Source organism: Dipteris shenzhenensis, chromosome 10 (genome assembly GCF_047967505.1).
Source record: "Dipteris shenzhenensis isolate YYH24624 ecotype China chromosome 10, Dip_SZ_1.0, whole genome shotgun sequence".
In the NCBI taxonomy this organism is placed as follows: Eukaryota; Viridiplantae; Streptophyta; class Polypodiopsida; order Gleicheniales; family Dipteridaceae; genus Dipteris; species Dipteris shenzhenensis.
This window is the reverse complement of record NC_141605.1, coordinates 39,451,653-39,477,682: the sequence shown is the minus strand read 5'-3', so window position 1 is coordinate 39,477,682 and position 26,030 is coordinate 39,451,653. Positions and strand designations below refer to the sequence as shown.

The 26,030-nt window shown below is 41.1% G+C and overlaps 1 protein-coding gene across 1 annotated transcript; it reads right to left on the bottom strand.

Annotated features, from left to right (window-relative positions):
- Positions 1–13,604: 13,604 nt before the first annotated feature.
- LOC147897804 (uncharacterized) lies at positions 13,605–16,318 on the bottom strand. Its single transcript, XM_087380439.1, has one exon. It carries the CDS (start codon positions 16,141–16,143, stop codon positions 13,681–13,683), a length of 2,463 nt encoding a protein of 820 aa, XP_087236565.1. The 5' UTR covers positions 16,144–16,318; the 3' UTR covers positions 13,605–13,680.
- Between the last annotated feature and the right edge of the window lie 9,712 nt (positions 16,319–26,030).

Here is a 26,030-nt window from a genome sequence, read left to right as displayed (position 1 = left end):
ATCGTGAGCAGAAAGATGAGGAGTGGTCAACACCCTCTTGATACCAAGTGTATCACATAGATGCTGAAATCTAGAAGAGGTAAACTCTGCATCACCATCAGTCATCAAGCTCAATAGCTTCTTTCCTGACTGATTTTTAGCATTACCCAAGAAGCACTGAAATGTATCATATACATCATGCTTCTGCCGAATCAGATATACCCATATGTACTTTGTAGCAGCATCAATAAATGTCACAAAGTAAGAGGTGCCACCCAGTGAAACGGTAGGCATAGGCCCACAAACTGCACTATGAACCAACTGCAACGGCTCAACATACCTCTCACTAATTGTCTTCCTCACAAAACAGGATCCTGACTGCTGATCATCATCACAATCATGACAAAATTTGAGAGACATCCATAACAGGAATGTATCTCAATGTTGTAAGGGCTTCCATACTTGCAGTAGACATATGTCCAAGTTTGGCATACCATAAACTAACTGATGGTTGCTTACTAATCATAAGCATCTTATCCTGGACACCTGATACATGCAATGCATAAGAGAATACAACCCGTGATCCCCTAGCCATAACCAAATTTCCTCTAGCAATCTTCCATGCATGATCACCCAAAGAGACATGATAACCTGCCTCAACCAACTGTCTAGTACTTATCTTGCTTGTAGCAAGTCCTGGTATATGTCTAACCCAATGTAGAACAAGAATAGAGCCACTAGGCATAACAAGGTGGATATCCCCATAACCATAGGCATCCATAGAATGATCAATGCACATCAAACCACTCTCCACAATGCATTCCTGATATGCACTGAACCATGACCTATGAGGGATCATATGACATGAAGCACATGGATCTAACATCCAATCACCGAGAATGGGTACATCAGTGGCCAAGAAGGAGGTGTCAGACAAATAAAAGAATTCCTTCATCACTGTACTGTCAGTGGAAACCTTGGCATCCACACCTTGAAGCTCAACATGCTTCTTCTCCTTCTTCCTGTCATTCTTAACCTTGCTCTTCTTCTTGCATTTTCTTAGCCATTTCCAGCAATACTTTTTCATGTGGCCATACTTTCTACAATAGAAACATCTAACACGAGTCCGAGAGCTAGACTTGCTCTTGGAATTGCCCCTTGAACATGACCTGTTTCTACCAATTGATCTACCTCTGGAGTGCATATCAAGGCTGTATTTCAGCACATCAAGGCATTTCAACCCATCATGCTATAACATAACACTATCATGGTCATACATCTGGTATATACGAGTATAGAACGCATATGCATGGCAGTCTACACCCTGTACACCATCATGCACTTGCAAGTAGACTGACTTTGAGAGTGATGACTGAATGATAGAGCATGCTTGCTCATCCATGTCATCCCAATCACTCTGTTTAATGCTATTAGGCTTGACACCTTTGCATTGAATGGGCTTATGCTGCCTCTTCTGCATTAACACATCATAAATCTGCTCTTTCCAATACTGAAAGTTTGATCCATCCAACCTCTCAATATCAAAGAGGGCACTACCAGCTGTATATGCCATATCTGTGGCACAATAGCTCACAACCAAAGAGAAAGAGCAGTATAGTGCAATAGGCAACCCAAATGACCAAAAATATAGTGTTGTCCAGACAATCAGGTCTCCAAATAAACTGGCTGATCCAATGCTCAAAAGCACTCAGCCATAAAGAGGCATAAACAAGAATATATGCAGCCCAGTAACCTACCAATGCCTGGCAATTCAAGTAAGAAATGCGCTAAACCAAATGAGCAATGCCTGCTCAACCACCTGCTCAACCAATGGCAATAGGAGCCCAGCTCAACTATCCATAAACATCAGTGCGGCATCCATCAATGCAAATCCATAATGCATCGAAATGGCATTTACTGCATCACCAATGCATCACCTCAAGTGTGCAATCCTTTCGCAACAAAATCAAGCATTTACCACTTGCCAAATGTGCCAAAGTGACTTGCCAAAATGCCAATAATGCCCTTGGACTGAAGTGAGATCCCAATCACTCTTTGTAATTTACTGTTATGCAAGAGAAATCTCATCCACTTTGGGCAAGATAACACACTGTCCTTGTTTTTGAATAGTGATATCTTTTCATCGAAAGACCGGATGCCAAAGCTGTAAACAGAAAAGTTATAGCTGGTAGAAAGATCTACAACTTATCAGTTGACCTCAAGAGCCAAATCCTTGTGGATTCTCAGATATTCTCACCTGAAAAACAGCTTCCTGCACATTGGTCACAAATAGATAGTAGACTACAACTTTTTGTGGTATTGCAGAGGCTGTAACTCCTGCAACTTATACCAGATCAACTTTCTTCCAAAAGCAAAGTTGTATTATGTTCTGTGAACTACAACTTTCCAGTTCGGCCCAAAGTGCAATTCCGCACCAGGAAAGAGATATTCAATCTTGAAAATGACTGTTTTGTCATAAAAACAGCAACAGCAGCTTCCTTGAATGTTTGATGCCCTTTACAGCACTCATTTGCTCCGGCAAAACAGCCCCAAAAATGGTCAAAATACATCCAGTAGATCACCCCGTATGTCAAAATATGTTGCAAGAATCTCCATGGACAAGTCTTGGCCCTTTTCGAAATAACTGTGATCCAGCAACAGTAGAGTAGGCACCTCCAATTGTTTCTTATATGAAGGCCATTCACTGGCTATACCCTTAGAAGGAACCAAGACTGATTCAACATACTACTTGTAGTGTTTGCACACAATAGACTACTTGTAGTCTTTGCAAAGCCTCAATAAGGATGTCGCCATATCTGACTTCAACACTTCGACCAGCTCGGCCACTTGGTAGCCCATCAATCGGCCTCCTACAACTCGGTGCATAAGATAGCTCCAATGCTAAATGCACCAACGACTCCAACAAGCCTCGATTCCAGCCTAGCTCCTTCTCTCAAGGCTCGTCTACAGCATCACAAGGCGGACCAGCGACCAAAGCCTCAACTATGCCATCCAAAGCTTCTGAAGACCCCCAGCTTCACCCACAAGGCCTCTTCAATGAGGACCTCTAAGACTGTGACCTTCTACAACACCAGCAAACTCCTAAGCCTTGTACATCCAAATAGCCGTGCCAGCCCAAGCTCCTGATCAGTGGGTGCTGCTAGCGCAACTCCACGACCAGCCCGCTATCACTGGCTCAACCCACCAAGCTTCTCCAACGACCGATTGCTGCAGTTGTAGAGTCCACAATAGATACAACCATCGAGATTAGCTATGGCCAGCGCCTCCTACAACGCATCAACAATAATGATAGGTGCCTTGCACACGGCTCTTGCTCGTAATCCATTATAGTGCATCACGGGTGCCTCTCCAAACAACGCTCTCCAATGAAGGCTCAACCTCCAGAGTACATCGCTCAAAGCTCCAACCTTAGCAGCAGCAGCAAGCCTAAACGGTGCTCCTACGACCGAGCTCCAAGACACAAGCCACCTCTAAGACTCATACGACAGCTTCTAATGACTGCTTGCTCCAGCCACCTCCAAGACTCACTCTATAGCTCACGGGAGCCTCACTGATGACACCTCCATAGTGCAGCTCCAAAAAAGGCCAGTGCCTCTCTCCAATGCCCTCCGCTGCCTGCAAAGCCTAATAAGCTCTAGCACTTTAGGCTCACAACTCCTTCAACGCCCACTTCTGTAGCTTTGATGACTCCATTGAACTCTCTCCTCAGGCTCTTCTCCTCGAGCTCCCGAAGCTCAGATCAGCAAATCAGCATAGCTATGGCTGCCCCGTCTTCTCCATGAGAGACATCGATCCAAAGCTCCTGCAATGCTCGATCTGCACACACCACAAGCCCTCGCGAAGCTCCCTGCAGATCGAACACCACGACCTGCTCTGATACCAGTTGTGGGGAAGAGGGAGCACTCAGGAAGGGATAAGAGGAGACACCAAAAGTGGTGGAGCAAAAGCTACTCCAGCTTATTTCTCTATCATCATATACATGGGCACTGTACAAGTGGGTGGGCACACTACCCTTTACCCCAACAACAAGGTGCCAGTAGTCGGAGTATACTTCTTGTATATTATGTTTTGATAGAGAATACATCAAGTCAACAACTCAAACTCTCAATATGAGCTAATACAAGTTTTTATAGCCATCCAAGATCAGTCCGACTATTGTAAGGCAACCAATAAGTTTCAAAATGTAACAGTCCTAGTCAAAAACATTATGTGGTGGATCAGGCCACTAAGGAGTGCTGTTAAGGACAGTTACAACTGTCCCTACGATTACAAAATGATGCCACTACCTTGTTCTAATAACTCCCTCTTACCAGAGGTGTATTTAACCTATCCCATGGTTAGTGTTCATGTGGGTGGAGGCTATGCCTCACTGGGTCAAACTCAATTATTGGATATGATAACACTAGAAGAAAGAAATAGAAAACAAAAAGTGATAATAATATAGAAAGCAGCAAGCAAAAAACAAAGATTGACTGATCACAGGTTAGCCTTAAATAACAGTCTTTGGTATCACTAAGTACCATCATTGATGGTTACTATTCCTATGTGAACGGGAATGCAGTCAACGTGCTATCTGAAGGATAACAAAAGATAGGATGGATCTTCACCTTTGTTTGCACCTTAGGAACATTTCAAATCTCTTTCAAGATCGCAACTAGTTTCCCAGCTACAGGTTCCTAGCAAAATGGTTTTTTGTTTTCACTGACTCTTTATCATTGTACCTTGATCCATTAATAGAGTTCATTGAGTTGTAAGAAGTAAATTTACCATGTAACTTGACATGCAAGTTTGTAATCTGCTTTATTAAGAATTCGAACCCAAATTAAGATAGGCAATGCCATTCAAATTTACACGTAGTGTTACTTTCTTCTAATTTTTTACCGATTTGTCATTATTCTAGTGCTCGATTCCAATTTAAACAATCTTGGGGCTGATCCCACTTGTCCTCGATGTCATTCTGTAGAGGAGTCAATACGACATTGCCTTTGGGACTGCAATCAGGCGAGGATTGTTTGGAAAGGGGTTGCTCGGATACTCAGCATCTTTCACACTTCCCCTTTCTTCATGACTTGGGGCTCAGTCGCATGGTTATCTCTTACCGGGCCCCAGGTGTTTTATGAGGGTGAGCCTTCTTCTTAGGCACTCTCGGTCCACCGGCAAGTGATAGAGCCCTGCCCTCTGCAGGATGTACCACTTACTCCCTTCAGAGCTTCTCATGTTTCAGTGGACACCTCTTGGGAGATTTTGGCTAGCATTTCCTCTTGGCACATTTGGAGAGCCAGATGTACTGAGGCCTTGGATGGCACCCAGATACACCCATTATAGGTGTTCACGGGTATTTGGACTGACACGGTTCACACTTTGATAGCCATATGGGCTAGCATGCAGGGCCCTTCACTGGCAGCCTCTTCTAGAAGGACTATATTTCTTCGAGTTTGGAGGGGTTCTCCCTTTTTCTCAGAGGTTTCTACTAGATTGAGATGGCACTATCACCCTCAATCCTTTCTTTTTGGCTCTTGAGCTTTTTGTGCATTGCATGATGTATCCTGTATGGAGCTTGCTCTAACGGTTTTTCTTTAATACTTAATAGAAGTCTCTTTTTCCCAAAAAAAAAAAATTTAAACAATCTCCTAGATAGTAAAATTTTAACCGCATTACGTCTTGCTTTTTTGTGTTGCATACAGGTTCCAAATAAAAGTATACATACAAGCCATGGATAGAATAGATAGAGTGTTAAGCATGCATGGCTTACATCGTCCCTCAAATTACAAATACATACCCGATGACTATTTATTCTACACCTTAATCTTTTTAATGGGTTTTAAGCACTCTACTCTAAACATACGTAAAATCATAATCGATAGTTTCCTAGTAGCTCTTAAAAATAGAAACCATGATGCAACCAAGTGCATGTGATGTACTTTCAACTTTACATGGAGTATACACAAGAGAAGAATACTTCCACCGTATGCGATTACCAACTTCAGCTAATGGACTATAGGGTGACCATTTTTGCATTTTCTAGTCAGCAAGGTACTTTGCTTGTTCAATCACGCTTTGGTCTTCAACTCATGTAAAACCATACATTAGATATGCCGATAAATTCCACACGCCTTCCTTCAACATTTTATACAATGACCAAGCTAGACATTTAGGACACTTTGAGCCATAAATACATCTTGAACACTCTATACAAACAACATGCAAAGATCAGAGCGCGAGACAACTGGACATGGAATTAGCAAAACACAATCTACAAAGGATCCAAGATTATGATTATGTAGATTGAGATTCCCTTTTTGAGAGTATTTCTTACTTGCTTGAAAAATGTTTTACTTCTCAATGTAGGTACACTTCAAGGCTATTAAACCATTGCAACTCGCATTTCATACTCAGATATTACAACAATTAGAACATGCAATCTTCCTTTGACCAAGAACTTCTTTTCAAGTTGCATAGAGTTAGCACCATAGATGAACACTGCATCAACATGTGTAAAAGCATTATTGATAGTGGTTTAAAAGGTGATTTCCTCATGTTACATTGGATAGCAGAGTGGATACAAGAAAACATAACACTCTGGTCGCACGCAACAAGCCAGCATTCCTTCAAATAAATATCGATCCTAACCTAGAGAAAATGCATTTAGCGTACTATGATACACAATAAAATAATGGTCACTATGAACCAATAGTTATTAAAAATAAAACGACAAAGAAAATTTGAAACTTTAGAAAAGGATATAAAAATACAAACTTCTAAAGTCCAACAAAATACAAAATTCAAACATGAGAACAAAATATAAACAAGAACTTATCCAACAAATTGAACCTGCACTATAAATTGTGCAAGTACACTTGACACGCGATTACTTGAGCACCATACACAATATTGCTACTATTGACCAATATTTAGTAGGTATGGCTATAAATGGTGCTAATGGCAGGCTATGGGGTAACTCAATAATATTATACTGGATTGCAAAAGTGCACAATATAAATATTATTATTTGGTCTAGCTCAACAGCTCGCCCATTTTTAAAGTACATGTTCGAAAATATCTACACGTGCAATCTTGTATATTATGATACATTTCAGAATAATGGTCACTATGAACCTTTTGTGGACATAGATGCTATATAAGAATACAATAACCTCGAAAGTATCCATAGAAATTCCAAGCCACCAAGTATTTATGACAATAGAATAAATCAAACATAACATAAAAGGATCCGTACATCATGGAGCGATGATGTTAATAATGATTTAATCTCTTTATTTCGACAAAACCAACAATTATCCAAGTTACAAGTGAGTTACAAGTATGTTCAATGTTCTTAAAAGAACACTCACAATTAAACATAACACCCTACTCTGCAATTAAACACTTACAATACATACTTCAAAAAGACAAAAAACGTGCAAACACAGAAGCTTTAATGCAAAATATCCAGGAAGTATGTATTGAAAAACTTCAGCCTTTTCTTGATATCATTTATGATTGTGACCGACACGCTGTTATGAATTATGTAAAGAAGATATTAGACACTCCTACACATGCTTGCTTTTGTTGCAAACGTTTGTCATTCGCTTTTCAATTAAAAGAGCGTTCCTCAAAAGGAATAGATTTCCTTGAACATGAATTACAATTGCAACTAACATGTAGTGAAAAAGATGACTCAAAAATTTGCATTGAATACTACAAAAGACAAAATACCAAAATACACACCACCATACTGCATTGAAATGCCAAAAAAACTGCGACAAATTTTAAATTTGAGCGAGCTAGAAGAAAGATTAGTTGCTCCTCGAAGCACATTCGACCAAATACACCAATTTTAAAACTACGGGCAATACTTACTAAAAGGTAGAATTATCAATGTGCCTACAAATACCAACATCATTGTACTTCCACGACCAGTAGAAGATACAATGACAATAGGTGTAGCAATAAAACGTAAACTTGATTACAAATCAATTTACACGAGCAGGCACATTCAACCATATAACGTCATGAAAGCTCTGCACATTCTTACACAAACACCAGTCTACAAAAAGTACAAAGTTGAGATCTCAAATTTATGGATGTCACAATTTCATCTAAATTATGAAATAAACAAAACAAATCGAACATATGACGATCAATAAGATAACGATGATAATATTTAAATCTCTAATGAAGAGGCTATCGATGCTTGTTCAAATACACGTGTACATGGTTTCATAGACTCAAGGGAATTTTTTGACACCGCATCTAATATTATTACAATAGCACCTTCATAGGAATACCATCCACTTGGATTTTAAAAAGATGAGGATTGTGAAGAATTAAACTTTCAAAATTTGTTTTGTGGCAACGAGAGAGGAAAAGCAACAAAAGAGAGACTCAGCTACCAAAAAATAGGACAATGGGAATTAACAAACCAAGACCGACAATTCGCTATGCATATTACTAATATATTTTTCAAGGTGATCAAAGTTATGATCCAACAAATCACATCGTCATCATGGATCCAGCTTCGAAAGGGAAAACTCAAAAATAGAATCATTTATGCATGAGAGGTTAAAACAAAAGCAAACCTCAATCGAATATTACGATCAGACAAAGGCTACCATGACTTGCAATGGTTGCGTACATCACCAAATTACCTTGAGCAATTGCGAAAGAATCTATTTGCTATGATACGTCAACTTGGTCTACCTACATTTTTTGTGATGTTTACTAGCAGTGAACGCCATTGGGAACCTCTCCACCAACAAGCTCTACAAAGACTAGCAGAAGACAATGACAACCAAGATAGTAGTAAAGATAGCATACATAAACTAATTAGACAAGATCCTGTTACATGAGCACGTTACTACTTACACAGAACTCCTTCACTTAGAGAACTTCTAAAACACACAAAACATATATACGGGGAAGTTGAAGATCTTTTCTTCGTGACAGAATTTCAATCACGCGGAAGTGAACACGAACATGGTTTACTATGGATAAAAAACACACCTGCATACAACCAATCAAATAAGTATGAAATCATTAAGTTCATAGACAAGTATATCTCATGCGATAGAGAACTTATTGATGAAGAAATACGAAATATACAAACACACTATCACACGCATACATGTAGAAAAAAATATAAAACAAAATTCAAATTTAATTTTCCTCAACCACCAATTAAAGAAACTACGATTCTAGTACCTGATAAAGATAAAGAAAAAAGATCTTGAAAAGGTGAAAGAAATATTCCAATTCCTAGAAGCATACATTGAAGAAAGTAAAATTAAAACATTCGAAAAACTTTTTTATGCCTTATGCTTAGATGAACAAGCATACAAACAATCGATTTGTGTGACATTAAAACATCCAAGAGTGTTTTTAAAACGTAACCTAGCAAACATACGTACCACTCCTTTTTCATCACCACGACTTATAAATCTATAAAAATCTAATATGGACACTCAATATATCTTGGAGCCGCATCATACTGCACATCGTACCTCACAAAATGTGACAATACAGTGATAAAAACTTTTAACGCAATTATAGAGAAATGCAAGCATGAGCACAGTGATGATGCTACACGTATCAAGCAACTTGGTTCAGCATTCCTAAACACGCAATAAATGTCTACTCAACAAGCAATGTTTATAATACTCTCACTACCCTTGCACCATGTCTCTAGATCATTCCAATTCATCAACACGGCACCTGTGCAAGACCAATCTTTCGTGCTGAAACACAATTATAAGCTCTAAGCCTTGCCTGATAATTCCACATACATAATGTGCACATCCATTATAGAAAAATATAAGGCATGTCCCTCTTGCCTTGACAATTGTACCCTATTCGACATTGTTACATTTTATAATTACAACGAGAGCTTCAGAAAGCGAAAAAAAGACAGAATCATAAGATCAATAAAATACAATAGACACCGCGACCCGAAAATTACTACAGAGAGATGATCTTACTGCATGTACCTTTCCGATAGAACAAAGAAAATTTGAAAGGTTCATATACAACGTGGAAAATTTGAAATGCTACAAATGCCGAGTTATATAACTTGACCTACGAAGAAGACATCAAAAAGCCCAAATGAAGAATGCCACCGTACCAGTTACTAACACCACAAGGAGTTACTCTATCCTCAGATGAATACTACAAACAAATAAGACAACTAAATCCACAATAGCGCCAGATTTTCGATGACATCGTATTCAAGTCAACTTAACAAGAAGAACAACAAATATATGCATTACTATGGGTCTAAATGCTCAAAATGGCAGGTGGGATTGGATCATTCAAAAAATAAGTGAAAAATGGAAAGGTGGCAGGGGCTATAACCTTCTTTGGCTAGAAGAAAGTTTGTACTAAATCATTACATTTCATTTCATTTATTTTATATCTTGCTAGTTTCCTTCATCACAAGAGGAGCCGGTACCGGAAAACAACTCTCTTAAAGGTGCTCGTTGAAGTCCTAACAAGAAAATTCAAATCAAATAAATACGCTGATCCATTGAAACTAAAGTCCTGAAACTAGCATACACTGGTAAAGCTAGGACAGCACTCACCAGCTGATTTCAACCAGCAGTCGGCGCCTGCAGCAACCACTTGTAATTTAGGGAAATTTTCTTTTACGCAAGGAAGGCTGTAGTAAAGAAAAAACTTGGGCCAAATTGTTAAAATCGGCCTAGCAGGTTCTCTTTTCATGCTCTCAAAAAGAGAGCATAGCAATCAATGCTTACTTTGGAGCATTTTTGTGATCTCAGGCAGGCTCAATATGAATATTGACAAGGCAAACGTCATGTTAGTTAAGAATCACAATGACATTAAACCTATTCTCCTATCTGTTAGAAATCACAATAGAGGGTACCCGCAGCGGAAGGCTAATAGTGGACCCAGGAATTCAGACAGAAGCATTTGTGGCATGTGGAATCGAAAAAACTTCTGTACTAATGTGTACTGATGTGTACTAACCATACATGTGCATTGAGAAAATAAGCAGATGCACACGAGAGATGTAGAACAAACAAAATTATATTTCCGTCCAATGTTGACACAATACAGAACGTATGCCCAGTGTCTCACCCTCCAGTAGCAGAGTGTTACCTAGATGTGGACCCCTGTGGCACTCTCAAAACACTCAAACCTGTGTGCTCCCGACAACGAGCGGGCCTCGTTGCCGTGCCCTACAAACACACCTCCAAGCTCTCCTCCCGAACAGCTACTTGTAACGCAGTGTTTGACCTTGAAGACTTGACCTCCTTGCTGCCCTGATCTGCAGCCAATGGTGAGGCCCAAGCTTCTCCTGATGATCCAACCTTGCTGCCCTGAATTTCGGCCTAGGTGTGCAGCCTCCTGTGAGCTCTTTGTCTGCAAGTCCTCACCACCTTCCTTGGTCTTGTGGAAGCCATTTGCTACTCAATTGATGCTGGAATGGATCAGTTATGGGCCTCAAGGGCTCCCTTCATATAGGGGCTCTAGACCTTCCGGGCATATCCAAGAACATTTCATTTCATTCCTCTCCATCACATAACATTTCATTTCATTTCAAAGGTAGACTTCTTCTCTCTTAGAGAATATGGTGTGCTTCTAGATTTTTTCTATCTCATTCCAAGTGTCTAAGCTCAATACCATTGCTATGCCAAGCACATACTGCTTCATACTTCAGCAGACATTTAGGTGTGTTCTTATATGGACAGTTTGTCACCAACCGCCCTTTTTCTTTTGTTCACACCTCTGTGCCACATGTGATTGGAAGGAATCTCAACCCCTAGGTGTTCAAAAAAGTATCCCAGCACCTAATATATCAACAGCTTCAATCTGGCTGCCCCTAGAAATTGTTGGAAAAGTCACCTGCCCATGTGTAAGCCCCCATATGAGGAGAGCATGGGGGAGGTGTACTTAGGGATTGTGGGACTGCCACATGGGCCATTTGTCACAACAATGGTGTTGAGCTTTGGAAGTGCAGCCTCTCACAAGACACTTGGAATGAGGTAGAAAGCACACCATATTCTATTAAAGAGCAGAATTCTACCTATGGAACTACTTGGAATAGAGAGATGAAATGAAATGTTTTGTGGAAGCCTAGCAAGGGAGCCTATATGAGCCAGCATGTCCTGCACCTTCCGTGTATATCCAACTACTTTCTTGAGTTTGAAAACTAACTCACTGATTTCATAGTAAATGATAAGTTGTGCAGCTGTATGGAGCTGCATCAAGAGATTTGTATGCTTAGCCTCATTTGATTTGCCCCATAGATCGAGAATCCACATCCAAAATGCAAAATGCAGAAGCTCGTCAAGAGCAATATCCTACAATCAGGATGGCCATTCAACCCGAAGATGACCGTACGAGCAGCTCCTTCTGCATACTGCTCCTTCTCTGGCTACCAGACATTTTGCAAGTGAAAGAAACCCAATCCCAAAAATCGGGCATAAAGTATTGGTCCTTAGAGAAAACTCCAAGCGCCTCCTAGAAATATGCCCTGCAGATAAGAATGCTACGAAAGCCTGCTTGCAATGTCAATTTCTTTAGTCTTGAAAGAGAGACACCATACATTGGTAAAAGGCATAACATTGGAATACCAAAGCACAGCAGCAAGAAACCCAGGAATTATCCTTTCATGTTGACCTGTCTCAGCATCCCCTAGTTCTTCACTTCAAAAATATGATCCCAAGGTTTATTCTCTTCTGCTGCAACTTAGACAACCACCTCTGACATTGAAGTCCCATCGATTATGCTTGTCTTCTGGAAATCTAGGTATATGCTGTTACTTATAGCAATGCATGACCCTTTGCACCACACATTGGTATGGGTGGCTGACTAGAGCCACCAGACTGGCATAGGTGCATTCTGGAGAACAAGAGCTCCCAGGCAAACCAAAGGAGAGTCACAACAGGAACAGTTAGTTGGCCAATAGTAACAGTCCAAATAGGCCAGCCAAGAACTAATTACTAATGATGACGTAACAGAACTGGCCAACCGGGTTAGGTTAGCTAGGCGAACTAGCAATTAATACCAGACCTGTAGCCAGTCTGGTGGATTGAACGGGGCCCACCTGGACTGGCGGACCATGAGAGTCTGTCGCACCGAACACGTCAGTCAATGCTATGAAAAGCACACAGATGTCCAACGAACCAACTAAGTATGATTCTGAAAGCACCCTTCATGAAATATATGATGCCAAGGATATCGCTTGATTGTTGCCACTAAACGTCCACGTTGACAATAACCTTTCTGAAGGGGGTGACATACAGCCATTCTCTTTTCAATGTCAAACCACAGACAAGATACTCGTCCCATTCACTCTAAACGATTGTAATAATCTGCTATCTGTGGCGATTTCAGAGTTTGAAGCGTACAGATACAGGTTGCCTCAGCAGACACACAATCATCTCTCAGATTAAAGAGAAAGTCTGAAAGCAAAACGTGCAACTGTAAGCAAACAAATCAGCTCAATCATTGTAATATGAAGTTCCACTGTCTGAAAGGATGGTGTTGCTCCCAAAGTGGAGTTTCATGCAGGGACGGTGCCAACTTCAAGAACACTGGAAGAGGGCATAAATCAAACTTGTTGCCAACAAGCACGTTCAATCCTCTCAAACACAATCCTAAGTCTTACACTTGCATTTCACTTGCACAATAGCAATTTCTACAATGAGTTGAGATGGCTTGTTACTTCTCAGGCAATTTTAGAAACAGGAAATTCCGCACTGAAGTGGGGAGGTAGCCCAATTCTGTAGCAATGCCTACAGATGCACTCCGTAAATGAGGAGGGACAGGTTCATTTGGCCCGTCTCGAACCATCTTCTGTGCTGATTGGAAAGCTTGGGGCAAAGCAGTTGATTTGGGAGCCTCCGACAAATATACTACACATTGAGTCAACTGTGGACTGCAATCTTTCATGCCTAGGAGCTGGCAAGCTTGATAGCAAGCAACCGTCTGTACTAGTGCTTGAGGATCTGCCATGCCTATCTCTTCACTGGCAAATTTAAGGAGGGCATTAGCTACCTTAAGTGATCCTTCGCTCATTTCCACTATCCGTGCAAGCCAGTAAACAGAAGCATTGCTGTCACCTCCCTTGATGGACTTAAGCAAAGCAGAAATAAGATCTACCTCATTCTCCTCCAGAGTCTTTTCAAGAACCATATGAGGCCACTCAAAGGCTTCCTTGGCATCTAGCATAGTTACTACTAGTATTGTCTCATCATCCAGTTGAGCTGCACTTTGAACGGCACAACCACTAACTACGGCTTTTCTGTCCACTATTTCTCTGTCTGTTGCTTCCCTCTCAGCTCCATTTCCACCATATCCCCCTTCCTTGTCCACCTCAGAGCTTAATTTCCGTGTTTCCCTGTCCCTGTTAATGCTAGATGTACCCACCTCTCTTCCACCGACATATTTCTTGAAAGGCCTGGCATACTCTTCCTGGGCAAACTGAAAATATCCCTTCAAATGCTCCAATACATTATGCGAGGCATCTTTCTTTGAAAAACTGAGGGGTTTCTCCCTATCAGCTATGCCCATGTAAGAAACTACCTTATCAATTTTTGCAGCGGCTGTTGCTTTCCCTTCAGCTTCAATCTTGTTCCTTTGCTTCCATTTGCTAAGAGCCATGCATACGGCAGCTTCCAAAGCATTCAAAGCTACACGAGCACCCCCATCTGCAGCAGTTGCAATAAATTGGATAGCTTCATCTTCGATTGCCAATGTCACTGACCCAGAAGCGTCTCCCAGTGACACTCGAACACCCCTCTCTTTATCAGATATCGCTCGCTCCATCACACTGCAGAGAAGATCTGGATGCAGTTTCTTCAGTGTGAAAACCCGGCATCGTACCAACAGGCTAGATATCAATTCTGCAGAAGGATTTTCTGTTGTTGCTCCAATGAAGACAACATAACCTGATTCAATGGCTGGGAGCAGACACTCCTGCTGGGGTTTGCTGAGTCTGCCGAGTGTTTCGACGAATAAGACAGTGCGTTGGCCGAATTTCCTGGCTTGCTTGGCTTCTTCGATAATCTCCTGGGGTTCAGACTTCCCACCCTTTGCCGAAGAAAGAGCCACGAATCGACACAATGCGCTTCGAGCAATCAATCTGGCAAGAGAAGTCTTTCCTGTGCCAGGAGGGCCGCCAAAGATGATGCAAGGCAAGCTCTCGCCATCCAGCAATGAACGGAGCACGCACTGCGGCCCGAGCAAGTGATCTTGGCCGAGTATCTCGTTGATTGAGGTCGGCCGCATTCTTTCCGCCAGCGATGCCATTTTCCCGGAAGGCTGCTCAACTCTAACTGCAATGGTTGGGAGAGGGTATTGCAGCGCTCTGGAATTGCTCGTCTCACCCTCATCTTGCCTTCTTCTTTTGTAATTGGCATCTTGCAGAGCTGCCACTGGGCGAGAAACCTTCGAATTCGGCATCTTCCCGCCTTCGTCAACCTCAGGAGGGTTTTCGGATGGTTTTGCGAATTGATTTGCTTCTTGCTTGTAAGCCTTCCCGGAGATCTCGGCACTTTCGGGCGAGCGAGCAAGCTTTGTAGGCCTTGACGGTAGCTGCCTTTCTCCCATCTCATCTGCGCGATGCAGGGGAGAAGACGATCCAATGGAAACGTGCTTTTCCAATGCGCTCGATCCCAGCCATTGTTTGGAGCTGAGCACTCGCTTTTCCATGGTCGCCACTCTGGAGACAGTAGTCCTCTCTGTTGCTGCGTTCTCTCCTCCCCAGTGGAGATTGCTGCCAAAAAGAGACGAGCTCGGAAGCAGAGATGAGCTCGGCAGCAGAGGCGATGCAAGGTCCTCCTCTCCTCGCGCTTTCACGACCTTGTCATGGCCATCCGCTGCAATGCCATCGCCCTTCCACTGGCCAAGCTCGCGCACAATCTCGGCTTCCGCAGCAGCGAGTTGCTGCTGTTGCTGATGCTGCACTTCCGCGCGCCTATCCAGGATCCATCTCGTGGCCTTGAGGTTGGACGTGCCGCCCGTGGCAGCCAGGGCCTGTCTAGCCAGGTCGTGAGGCAACTCCATGTTCGCCAAGGCACCGCCGATTGCGACTCCCTGCTGAATCATGGCACTCTGGGGAGGCAGGACGAGCTCAAGCGGGGGCAGGCAGTTGGCGGGGCGGGAAGGCGCACCAAGAAACATGCTGAAGGAGCGAAGGAGATCTTAGAGCGCCATTCTCGCGAGAGAAAAGAGGAAAGGTTGAAGGTATCGAAGATAAAGAAGAGAGGAGCTGTAATCGGAGGAAGCCATAGCCAGAGCAAGAAATTGAGCTTGCTAGAGTGTTGATGAAGATGAAGATGAAGATGAAGACGAAGATAATGTCCTCAAAAGCCTTCATCTTCATCTTTATTTTGTCCCTGTCCTACGTGGCTTTGACTTTTGACATCCCAGCCTTATAGCATATTTTTTCATGGACAATATCTTTCACAAGCCTCATCAAATTAGTTGGGCACACTCCTCCGTTGCGCTACGGTGGCCATGGTGGCAGCTACTGACACACACACACAGTTGGGGGCACGCTTCCCCATGTGCCCGACCTTCAAGCCCGTCCCATTGCTTGGCACCGGCTCTCAGTTGGGACTCGTTTCTTTCAACTTATGCCCCGTGGAGCCTACGCCAAAGCTCTGGTATTTTCAGAGCTGGTTCGTCAGGGGAATGCTGGCTTGGAATCTGGAAAATCAAGGTAGCCCAGCTATAGCAGTCCATTGCCAGGAAAAAGGAAGCCCTCAGTATTTAACAGCCATGGGGATGCGAAAGCAGTCTACTAGTAGGGCTCCTCTAGCGCCACTGGCTGGGAAAAAAATGGGACATGTAGCTTGTCACGGGCTAGAGACTTTACACATACATTGCCCACCCGAACATGCATAAAAATTTTGAATAGTCGAATTATTGGATTCTTCTAGAAAGAAAGCAACCCATTGGTTGGAATAACAAGTGACCATCCATGGGCAACCAATCTTGGTTGCCCACCATCGATGGGTAGATTTTGGGCTTGCCAAGTAGGACGCAAGGAGGAGAATGTGTGTGTAAAGCCATTTCTGCTCACCCTCTTAGGCTCGCAGTCGAATTTACCATCCTCAGGCTCCACCCTTCAAGTCTTTATCAACAGCAGCCCACTGCCTCTACACAGTTTCCATTGTCATCACGAGTACCCTCTAGAATCCATGAAGCAAACTTTGGTCTTGACTTACACTTTGGAGTACTCGTAACTTTGGTATCTTTGTTGTGGTGTCTATATAATTTAGGATCCATGCTTCAGAGTGTGATAAAATGTGCGATCTTTTCGGATAGTGCCCCATCGAACCAGTCACGATGGCGTAGACGTACTTGCAATTCGACCAGATCTCTAGTATGACTCCATATTAGTTATTGAGCCTTGAGCACTTCTCAAGGAGCATTTCAGCAAGCTCTAGATTAGGTGACCATCGTAAAAGTTTGCTCATTGCACCCCTGCCCTCTGGATACGTGATCTATAGGTACTCATCTAGCCAGTACGCATACAGATTTTAGCACATACGAGGGGTCTCTCAGCTATCTACAACAATCATCATAAAATTATCCCTATCTCTAGCACTTAGAGTACTTGGAATTGGATTACCGTCCCACAGGTCGAGTACTCTTGAATCCTATAAATTGAGGTGTATATTGAAGTAGCAAATTTGAAGGACTACCAAGTACCCAAGAATGTTCCAAAGAGAAATGGCGTCCTCTTCTATGGTTGCAAATCAGTGAGAAACGACCTCATTTGTGTATATGCAGATCCAAATATTATCATGATTAATTATTGGCGCACTATTAATCGAACGAGGAACGATTACAAAACGGGCGCATTGTTAATTGAATGAGGAACTATTACAAAACTTGTGAAGGTGCTCTGTTCTTTCTCAGTATAGCCGTGTTCATGAGAGTCATCTAGCTTCTGAAGACTGATGGTGATTTAGAGAATAAAAGATGACGACAAACTTACGAGAATTTGCTGCATGAGAAAATCCCCAATATATTTATATTTGAAGGCATACTGACAGAAGCCCTAAAGAACTACAAGCGAAGAGCCGAGAGCATGAGCTACAAGCGAAAAGCCAAGAGCGTGAGTTTCATGGGGTTTTGGGATCAAAGTGGTTAGATTGAGGATTGTTGAAAGTTGCCAAGGTGGACATATATCAATTCTTGGATTCTCAAAGCTCGCAGGCATCTTAGAATGGGTAGTATGCATGTTTGTAAACTTGTGATCATATGCACCCAAAGAAGCTAGAAACCACAGCACTGGGTTTGAAGCGAAGGAATAGACACGATTGATGAAAGCATAATCTGCTAATCCACTTAGATCCATATTCCTTTCCACAATAAACTGCTACTATCAGAACAATCCTACATCTAACTAGATATTATCACATAAGCTATGTATTGTGGTACTAATTACACATAGAGGAATTTACGTTTTAACTATCAATCACACAACAATGACTCTCGCAAGCATCCCATAATTCAATCCAAGAAACCAATCAAGGCTATGCACTCTCACGAGCGTCCCATAATTCACTCTCCAAGAAATCAATCACAGCATAGCCGTGTGCACTTTCCATGATGCACACTTGATTACAAATAAAAATACGCACGCATCTGCCATAGCTCCTTTTCCTTGCAATCTGTGACTCCTGTCTCTCTCTCTCTGTATTTTGCTATACCTCAAACTCTCTCATGTCCTCTTTCTCGTCGCCTTCCTAACATTCAGTACCTTGCCTCAACCCTCCCTACCCATTGCTCCCTCATCAGAAAAGATCTTACCTTGCGCAATAGAAACAATAGCCAACTGATGCCACACACATCACTCGAACATAGTTTAGGAATGAAGAAATATAGGGATCATACGCTTTTCTCCTAAGCTTTATTTGAAAATCTTATGTATGCTTTTGCTATTTTGTGTTTTTACTTGGAAGATTTCATAGATTTCTGGCTTTCATGATTTCTGTTGGTCTCTCTTAATTTTACATTAGAAAAAATTTCACATTGTTAGATGTATATCATATCAAAGTTTACCAGTGAGACTTAGAAAATGCAAACTTCCCCCTAGGCTGCCTGTCGTAAAGAAAGTAAAAACGTGTGGCAATCCACTATGGCCTTGCTTTTGTTTGTTAGCATGTTGTACATTTATATGAAAGTGTATGAGATGGAGTGGTCAGTCGAGTATGCAAACTAGTTCCTGTTGTTATAGATTCGTTTTGCATGTTTGTTATAGGCTCATTGAATTGCAATTGCACTTGAATCTTCTATCACTTTATGTAAATTTAGATATGGTGGTGTTTGTTGGCACATATCAATATTGAAGTCCCCAATTATGATTAGTTTTTTGTTGTCTTGAATTGTGTTTGCAATGGTGGTTTGAAGAAATAAGATGAACATGTTGTATTTGTGAGAAGGTGGTCTATAGATGTTCATGATTACTAGAAATTGTTCACGGGTTAGGATGCTTTTTTTGGAAGGACCTATTTGGACTTCTTTCACAATGAGGTGAATCGATGTCCAGTTTTTTTGGATGCTTGGTTCATAAGTATTATTGTTGTCACTTCTTGCATTGAGCCCAGCGTTCTTGTTTTGAAACAATATCCATATGATGTGTTTATTGTTATATGTTGATGCGCACATGAAAACTTAATCTTTTGTATGGACATATTTTCTAAAAGAATTGAAGGCTTCTATGATTTCGCCTCATTGTTGTTTTTAGTTTGTAACATCTGGTGTTGTTTATGAATATGTGTTAGCCATAATATCTAGTTTGTTCTCATTGTTTTTGAAAACCCAAGAATCCTTGATGGGCTCTACTTGGTTATATTCCCCACAAGCTATAATGTGAACATCACCAAAAAATTTTGCATGGTCACTCTTAATTGTGCGCATGCCTAAGTCTACAAAGTCCACTGTTGTTTCTGCAACTAAAGATATCTCATCAAACACCATGAGTTGAACTTCTTTGTAAAGCGAAGAGAGTGTGACTAATTTGTCTCTTGATAATGTTGTGAGGTCCTTGTTATGAATTGGCAAGTGCAATGCTGAGTGGTATGGTTGTTCTATGTATGCAATGGGCTGCTTTTCCTATGTATGTAAGGATGAGAGCCTTGGGAAGATTGTGATATGAACTATGAGTGTGTTGATTATAATAGCGTAGCAACCTGTACAAAATAAGAAGGAGGAGGTATGTCTCCGAGTTCCAACCCCGCTAGTAAGGAAGCTTTTCCAAGGGTTGGATTCGCTTGTAAAGCATTATATCATTAAACAAATATCTGTGCTCTTGTTTGATTGATTGTAACTTCTTGAAGAATTCTTCATTTGGTAGAAGTATTTGCTTCTTAATAGGGATAACAAAATTTTTGTTGTTGGATTTCACCTTGCTTTTAATGATTGCTTCATTGGCAATATTGGCATGTTTCCATGATCCATGAATCAGGAGTTCTTGATTTTCATAATTTCGTGAAAGGAAAATATAAAAGAAAGTGTTGAAATTCAACAAACTGATGACTTTAGGTCTTTCACCTTGTTGAATTTCACAAACTGATGACTTTAGGTTTTTTCCTTTTTTGGATATTATTCTTTCAAAGGTTATATTTAGCTACAGAACTATTACCAAAATAGAGATTAACCATGTCCTCAAATTTATGAGTCACTAAAATCTTGATCAAAAGAACAAAGAAAACCGTGAACAAAGAAAAAGGAACAAGAGGCAGAGAAGAAGGAAAGCGACATAGCATGGGGTCCAATCTGTCCCCTCTGGATGGTGGCTCTTGCTTCCCATCTAGAGTATTTATAATTGCATATCCAACGCAAAGAGCCAATAATAGTACATCCAAAAGCATCGTTTTCCCCAAAGTAGGGAATTAGTTTTACAAATCCACTTTGAGCTCACTTTATCCAAAATTATTTAAGTCCTTTACTTTTTACAAATCCACTTTGGGCTTGCTTTTTATCCAAAAATGGTTTATATTTTATACCACAAATATTGCCCAAGGTTTTACAATATCAATAAAACACAAAATCGAACCATGGCCATATATTATGCACCGTGTGACACCTCAATCGGTACCCTCGCACTTGGAATATTCCTTTTTTTACTATTTGAAAGATTCATTTTTAAGGGGTGGTAGGCTGAGGGGGAATGGACTTCGGAGGGAGGGTTCAGAGGAGATGGCATGCACGACTAGTCCTTAAAAAAACTTGGCTTGTTTGAAGAAAGGAAACCTGCAAACAAATTCAATCTTGAATATGAGATTTAATACCACTTGAAATAATTTTAATTCAATCAAATTTAATAATATGAATTAATTCCAATTATGATGTAATAATTAATTAATTAATCAATATATTATTGATTAATTATAATCAAGATGTCGTTAAAATAAGTTGTTCTTTTTCAAGGAGATGGGAAGAGAGAGGGATTTCTAGGGTGTGAACTTAAGTTTGAGCATTGGTGTCACAAAAGTCCATGCAAGAATGGGAGTGGAGGAAGGGTGGATGAGGGGAAAGAAGTGCATGGATGAGAGTGCAAGATATGGTGGCAAAAGAGCAAAATAAGAAGAGAGAGAGAGGGTAGAGAGAGATTATCAAATTCATCCCAAAATTGAAGGTTTGTCCCAAAACTACTAAAATGGTTTTCATGACTATTGTTGGGAAAACATGGTTTTCATCACTATTGTTGGGAAAAACATGCCCTACAGTGCCAGCAGAAACAACTCTTAGAAAATCAACAGCAACAAGTACCTCGGGCTCAACTTGAGTCTCTTGAGCAAGAAAACACATGCCTAAGTGAGGCTGCCATAGAGAGACAAGCTTTAAAGGAATAAAATGCAAGACTTTAGGCTAGGTTGGAGAGGTATAAGCAGCTCCAGCACTTAATTCCCCTCCTTCAAGTCATGGACGAGCATCTTGACCACCTACCTTGCAACCAGCCCCACCAGATGACAATGCCAATGGCCAGACTGGTGGGATTCGTTCTACAACTTAGAGCGAGCAGGTAGGCACCTCAGGCTAGCACTCCACTACAGGGGGAGGTGTCTCATAGACAAGGGCAGTAGAAGGAATTTTAGCACAAGCCCTTATGTTGCAGGCAGCATGCCGAGTAGAGAGTACCAAGCGGGCTACACATCCTGACTACAGTTCTGAGAATGCAGCAGTGCACGTCCAATTTTTGGCAAAGACAAAAGATGTAAAGGTGCAGACAGAGCAAACAACAAAGGCCGAGCCCATTTTGCCGGCTGAAAATGGCCCCGTTGCAATCCGTACCACGAAAGTATTGTGCCAACTCCCTTTAGAAAGAAATCCTATCAAAATCTTGAGTATGAGATGAATTTAACAATATGCCAAGAGTAGAAATTATTCAAATTAACGAGGTTGTGTTCTACACTAAAAGAGCTTCAAATATGTCTTTACATCTTGAAATTTGGCTAACACATGAAAAAGTTACATTAATTTGAAAGGAGATGGGTTTTCATATTTTAGTGTATTTTTTGTTTTACCCCCCCTTATCCAAAAGACCCCCCCCCTTGGGCCTCACATATTATGAAAAATATGTACAAATCTTAAAATCTTGCATATTTTTCAAGGTATATACCCTATATTTTGTGGGAGGGGGGACATGAAATTTTCATATTTTTCCCTTGCATATTTGAAAATTTTAAAGGAAAGCCATGCATGTTATATATGGACCTTGTCCCCGCATACCCTGGACTTTGGACGAGGGTAGTAACATATTACATATTGAGTTGGCACCCCAGGGAGGAGATGTCCATCCCCTACTGGGTGTACTAGCAAACCAAAGAAATTGACATGTTTGCTCTACCACACTCTATGCACCAAGGGGTTTTGGAACTTGTACAGCCAATAGTCTTGGTATATGACCGAGGATAGAGAATTCAACCGTTTTGCCAAGGAGAGAGCTCAGAGGCAACATAACATTTTCAAGACCAAGTGCAGGTTGATTCTTGCCCCAAGTATGCCAGCTACCGAAGCCTACTATGCCTAAGCTACCCATCTACTATGGGAATCTTTTGTACGAGCTTGAGAAGCTAATCAGCGACCACATAACGGAAGGTAAGTCTATGCGAGGTCTAGTCTCCATGAATTATGTAAGGATCTGAGCATGAAGTGGTAGGAGTGGGTTAGCCAGGTCCAGTAGTACTACACCAATTTAGCGACAACATGGGACGTCAATGTACCATCCAAAGATCTAGTAGAGCCGAAGCCTTAACAATGGGCTGGCTCACCAACCTCTTGCGGCCTGACCCCATATTGATATTGGGGACATCTATCCTTGGCCACCAAGGGGACACGACTTTGACACTAAGCCACCACCCCTGGGGGATGACTAAGAAATATGTAAGATAGCACCTACGATCAATAGAAGGGGTTTTATATTTTTATGGTGTTACAAAAATATGCATACATAAGGGCTAGGCGAGAGTTATAGTAAGGGATATCTACATGGAGGCCCAATTAAGAAGGAAAATGTACAAGAGATTTCATCAATTTCTGAAGATATCGATCACCACCCGCACACAGTAGATGTCGTCATTGATAATTGCCGCATCAAAAGTGTGTGTGTTGATGGTGGTGCTACATGCAAAAATCAAGGTGCCTCGAATCATGGAAAAGTTCTATCTAAAATGTACAAGGCATTCCTCTACTCAAATCAAGGGCGGCATATGGGAGGTGACTTGCCACCATGGGGGTTATTGAGGATTTTCCCATCACCATCAATGGATTGACCACCACGGTCCATTTCTATGTAATTGACATAGAAGACACAAGAAGAAGCTACCCCGCTATACTGGGATGACCTTGGATGAGAAAGAGTGATGCAGTCAGTTACTTGAAAATGGACACATGTCTTTTGGTACTTCAAAGGAGAAGGCTCTTGTCCAACCTAGTATTACTGAACTAGAAGACGAGGAAGACCTGGGAAGTGACACTGCCTCATCTTTGTCAGCAGAGAATTCAAACGGGGGAGAGGAGGCCTATGTGGAAAAAATCTACATGATGGAGGTGTCCGCAGCCTGCAATGAAGGTAACATCCACTCCCCAATAGCTTGAATCCATGCTTTCCCCTCCCTTTCTCCTGATCTTACTTCTAGTGAAAAGGATGAGTCCCTAGATATTCCTTGACCTCTTTGCCACAAGTTACCACCATCTTCACCATGTGCCTGCCATAGAGCTTAAAATAGAGCTAAAGCCTGATGCTAAGCATGTAGCTCAGAAATTCAAGAGGTTGGGACCAATTTAAACCGATGCATGAAGCACAAGGTGCAAAAATTAGTAGAAGCAGCGTTCATTGTTCCTGTCCACAATACTGAATGGGTTTTGCCAGTAGTTATCACTCCCAAGAAGAACAAAAAGTGGCAGCTTTGCATCGACTACAAGAAGCTCAATGCTGCCACAAAGAGGAATCATCATCCTCTGTCGTTTCAAGGCATTTTTTTAGAGAAGGTGAGCAGTCATGAGATGTACACTTTCCGTGATGGCAACTCTGGATTCTATCAGATCAGAATTGATGAGGAGGACGTGTGCAAGTCCACATTTGCTACCCCATCGAGGAATTTTGCTTTCAAGGTAATGCCGTTCGGTCTCAACAATGCTTCTACTACGAGTCTACTACATTCGAACGGTTCATGTAGATGGTGTTTGCCCCTTATTTGGGGACTTTCTTGGAGGTATTTCTAGATTCTCTATGCAAAATGAGCATGTCATGAAGGTCCACATGGCCTTTCAAAGACTTGATGAAGCAAATGGCAGCCCCAACCCTAAGAAGTGCACTATTGGAGCCACTCAAGGTAGGTTGCTAGGGCGCATTGTCTTAGCAGATGGTGTTACACCTAACCCAAAAAAGGTAGATGCAATTCTTAAGCTCCCCCCACCAACAACAAATCTTCAGGTGCATTCCTTTGTGAATTTGGCAGGATATTATCAGAGCTTCATTGATCAGTATGTTGCTTTGACATGACCCATGACTATGTTGTTGAATTCTCTTGGAGTGAGGATTGCAATCAAGGGTTTGTGCAAATTAAGGGTTCTGTTGCTTCTAAGCCCATCTTGCGCAATCTTGATTGTTCCAAGACCTTCTCCAACAAGGGAAGGACCGGTTCATGTATTCCATTCAGTTTACTTCATGGCAGATGCTTGATATAGAGTAATACTATTCAGAGGCTAACAAGCATGCTCTATCTTTGGTGTTTTTTCTTGAAATGTTTAAGCACTATGTGGTAGGTAGACCCTTTGTCATCATTTCAAACAATGGCCTTGCAAAGGAGGTTTTGCAGTCGTTAAATCACCTAGGCCAATTGGCTAAGTGGTTGGCAATCATGGATGATTTTTTCATGTTAGTTTCATTACGAAGCCAAACTTTTATATTAGTGTCAAAAGTTTGTATGCCCTAATAAAAATAAATGTTTGAAATGTTCACCAGGATTTGAAACTTTTAAGCCAAAAAATATAAAGCTTCGCCAAAATTTACACCTTTCACTTCAAAATTATAAATAAAATATATAAAATCATATTGTTTTCTATTAATATTGTGAACATGGATAATTTTTTCCTATTAGATTCGTTAAGAAGCAAAAAATTTTATATTGGTGTCAAAAGTTTGTATGCCCTAATAAAAATAAAGGCCTGAAACATTCGCCAAGATTTGAAGCTTTTATGAGAAAAAGTTTAAAGTTTCGCCAAGATTTACAACTTTTTCTTTAAAATTAAAAAGAATATATATAAAATTATAAGGTGTTATACAAATATTGGGAAACTAAAAAACCTAGCTCGATAAATTTTTTCCTGATTTTATATTAATATATAAGTATAGCTTCAATAAAAACATCCCTGATTGCGAAACTTAAAAAATGAGTTGCATAAACTTTCTCCAAGATTTTATATTAATATATAAGTATAGCTTCGATAAAAACATCCCTATTGTCAATCCTTCAAGAATATGACTTTTCTTCAAATTGTAAAGGGGGGTTGTTCCAATTTGAAAAACGCCTTGATTGATTTAGAAG

Excerpts from the sequence above, each read along its gene's own strand:
- LOC147897804 (XM_087380439.1), bottom strand. The coding sequence starts at position 16,143 with ATGTTTCTTGGTGCGCCTTCCCGCCCCGCCAACTGCCTGCCCCCGCTT.